Source organism: Nematolebias whitei, chromosome 8 (genome assembly GCF_014905685.2).
Source record: "Nematolebias whitei isolate Nwh7 chromosome 8, NemWhi1, whole genome shotgun sequence".
Taxonomy (NCBI): domain Eukaryota; kingdom Metazoa; phylum Chordata; class Actinopteri; order Cyprinodontiformes; family Rivulidae; genus Nematolebias; species Nematolebias whitei.
In genome coordinates, this window is record NC_056505.1 from 51014019 (window position 1) to 51016089 (window position 2071).

At 41.7% G+C, this 2071-nt stretch overlaps 1 protein-coding gene across 1 annotated transcript in view; it reads right to left on the reverse strand.

The window, feature by feature from the left end:
• The window catches only part of ak6 (adenylate kinase 6), a gene marked incomplete at its 5' end in the record, with an annotated part of 20521 nt that overhangs the window by 2031 nt on the left and 16419 nt on the right, over window positions 1-2071 (reverse strand). Inside the window, 1 exon segment of the mRNA XM_037680650.1 lies at window positions 917-1062. Coding sequence (XP_037536578.1) covers window positions 917-1062 — 146 coding nt within the window.

The window sequence follows — 2071 nt, forward strand, 5'->3', positions numbered from 1 at the left end:
AGGGAGTCCAGTCCTGGTCTTGATTACCAGCAGGGAGTCCAGTCCTGTTCTTTCGGACAGTTCCAACCATTGTGAGCCTTCTTTTTAGAAGCTCCTGACCCAAATTGTAGTTTGTGAAAAAATTGTCACGGTTATGTTGTGCCCCCTGAGACCCTGTGTCATGTCGAGTATGACCCTTTGCCCTGATTCTTCTCTGGGGCTCCTCCAACCAGCTTCCAGTGTAAACCTGCACGTTCTGTGCACAGCTATTGTTTGCATCCCATGCTGCCCAGACTGTTATCCCATATTAAGCTTCTGACACCTTTTAACCTCCAGTTTGACTGCTGGGTCAAATTGACCCAAACAGTATCTATGTGATACAAACATGGTGGTTGCAAATATGTGAGATGAACCATTTTTACATTATACGTTGATTACACTAAATAAGGCAAGCACAAGAAGTTTCATACTGAAAAAACACTCAACTATTTTTCCTAGATCTTGAAACTTTAAAACGAGTCGGTTTGACCCGTAACACAACAGGAGGGTTAAGAAAGTTTGATGTGGACTGCCAGGCTGCTGCCAATTTCAAAATTTGATTTCACAGTACCATGTGTGGGGGTTCACTCTCAGCTACCACTTCACCAAGCTGCAGCTGGACAACTCTAGAAATGTCCGAGTCATCACATTTTTTCCTTGAACTTTTTCATGACATTTAGATTTTCTAAATCCTTCTGAAGACTCACGTCTTCAGAAGGATGCTGTCCATCTCTTCCTCCTCAACAAGAAGCCTGTAATCTTCCAGTTTACACTGATCATTTGTACAACTCTTGGTTGTATCTAAATGTGTGCAGACATAAACGTAGCCTTTTCTTCAGAGGAACAGCAGCCATCTTTCCACACTGCATGTTACAAGCTAAACTAAAGTGCTGTTCACCTGTTCTCCAGCCGGGTGTAGAGCTGTGCGTTATCTGTGCGGAGGACAAAGACGATGTGGAACCAGCGTTCAGGAAACAGGTCACATCCGTGATAGTCAACGATCACACCACCTTCTTCCATGCTTTCATCCAGCTCATCCACCACCTGAAGGAACATTGTGCATGTTTACCATGTACCCAGCTGTATTCGATGAACATATACGACTGTTAACATGCAGTTTGGGGAGAAGAGGGGGTCTACATAAAAGAAAATGTTCATAAATTTTCGATGTTAGCCTATATCTATTAAGGTTTTAGGTTTAAAATAAGTAAAGATACAGACACCGATCAGCCATAAGATCATGACAACAAACAGAAGAAAGTAAAAACAGAACATTCCAACCTGGGCCTTCGAGTGGAAAAACTTTGGAACTGCCACTCTTCCACGAGGTTCTTTCAACTGTTTAATCTGAATTAAAAAAAATAAATCATAGACATGCAACACAACTACACTTTTTTCAAAATTAAAAGTAGAAAAACTATAAAATAGAAAAGAATACAATTGTTGGAGTCAGTCACAGTTGCTTTTTTTAGATAAAGGGAAAAATATGGATTCCCTGTGTAATTAGCAGTTCCACAACATAGTATAGCTGCATCAGATTAAAGCTGCTAACTTGTCTTCATTTGATGACAATAACATACAGAAAATCCAAAAAAGTTCAATCTGGTCCTCTGGACATTCAAAAAACAAAAAAACAAAGCAAAAAAATGTAGAAACGTTTCGTCTCTCATCCGAGAGACTTCCTCAGTCTGAGGTGCTGTTTTCAGCTCAGTCTCTTAAATAGCACCTTCTCAGAGTGGATCAACCAGTTTGCTGCTGACAACCAAAACCAGCTGATCACATGCTCAAGAAGGACCATCAGCCTAACAATGGATCATTAGCACACTGATGGCTGTTTACTGTTCACAGAGGGCTGAGTGATACTAGCAATCACAGCATTGTAAGAGGGGGACAGTTGAACCCGGAGGCTCCACCCCTGTTTAACGATGGACGATTTCTTTTCACAAAGATGGCCTCCTTTACTCCTCTCTCAAACCATCGTTCCTCTCTGTCCAGGATGTGAACATCTTCATCCCTGAAAGAGTGACCGCTGGCCTGGAGATGAGTGTAGACC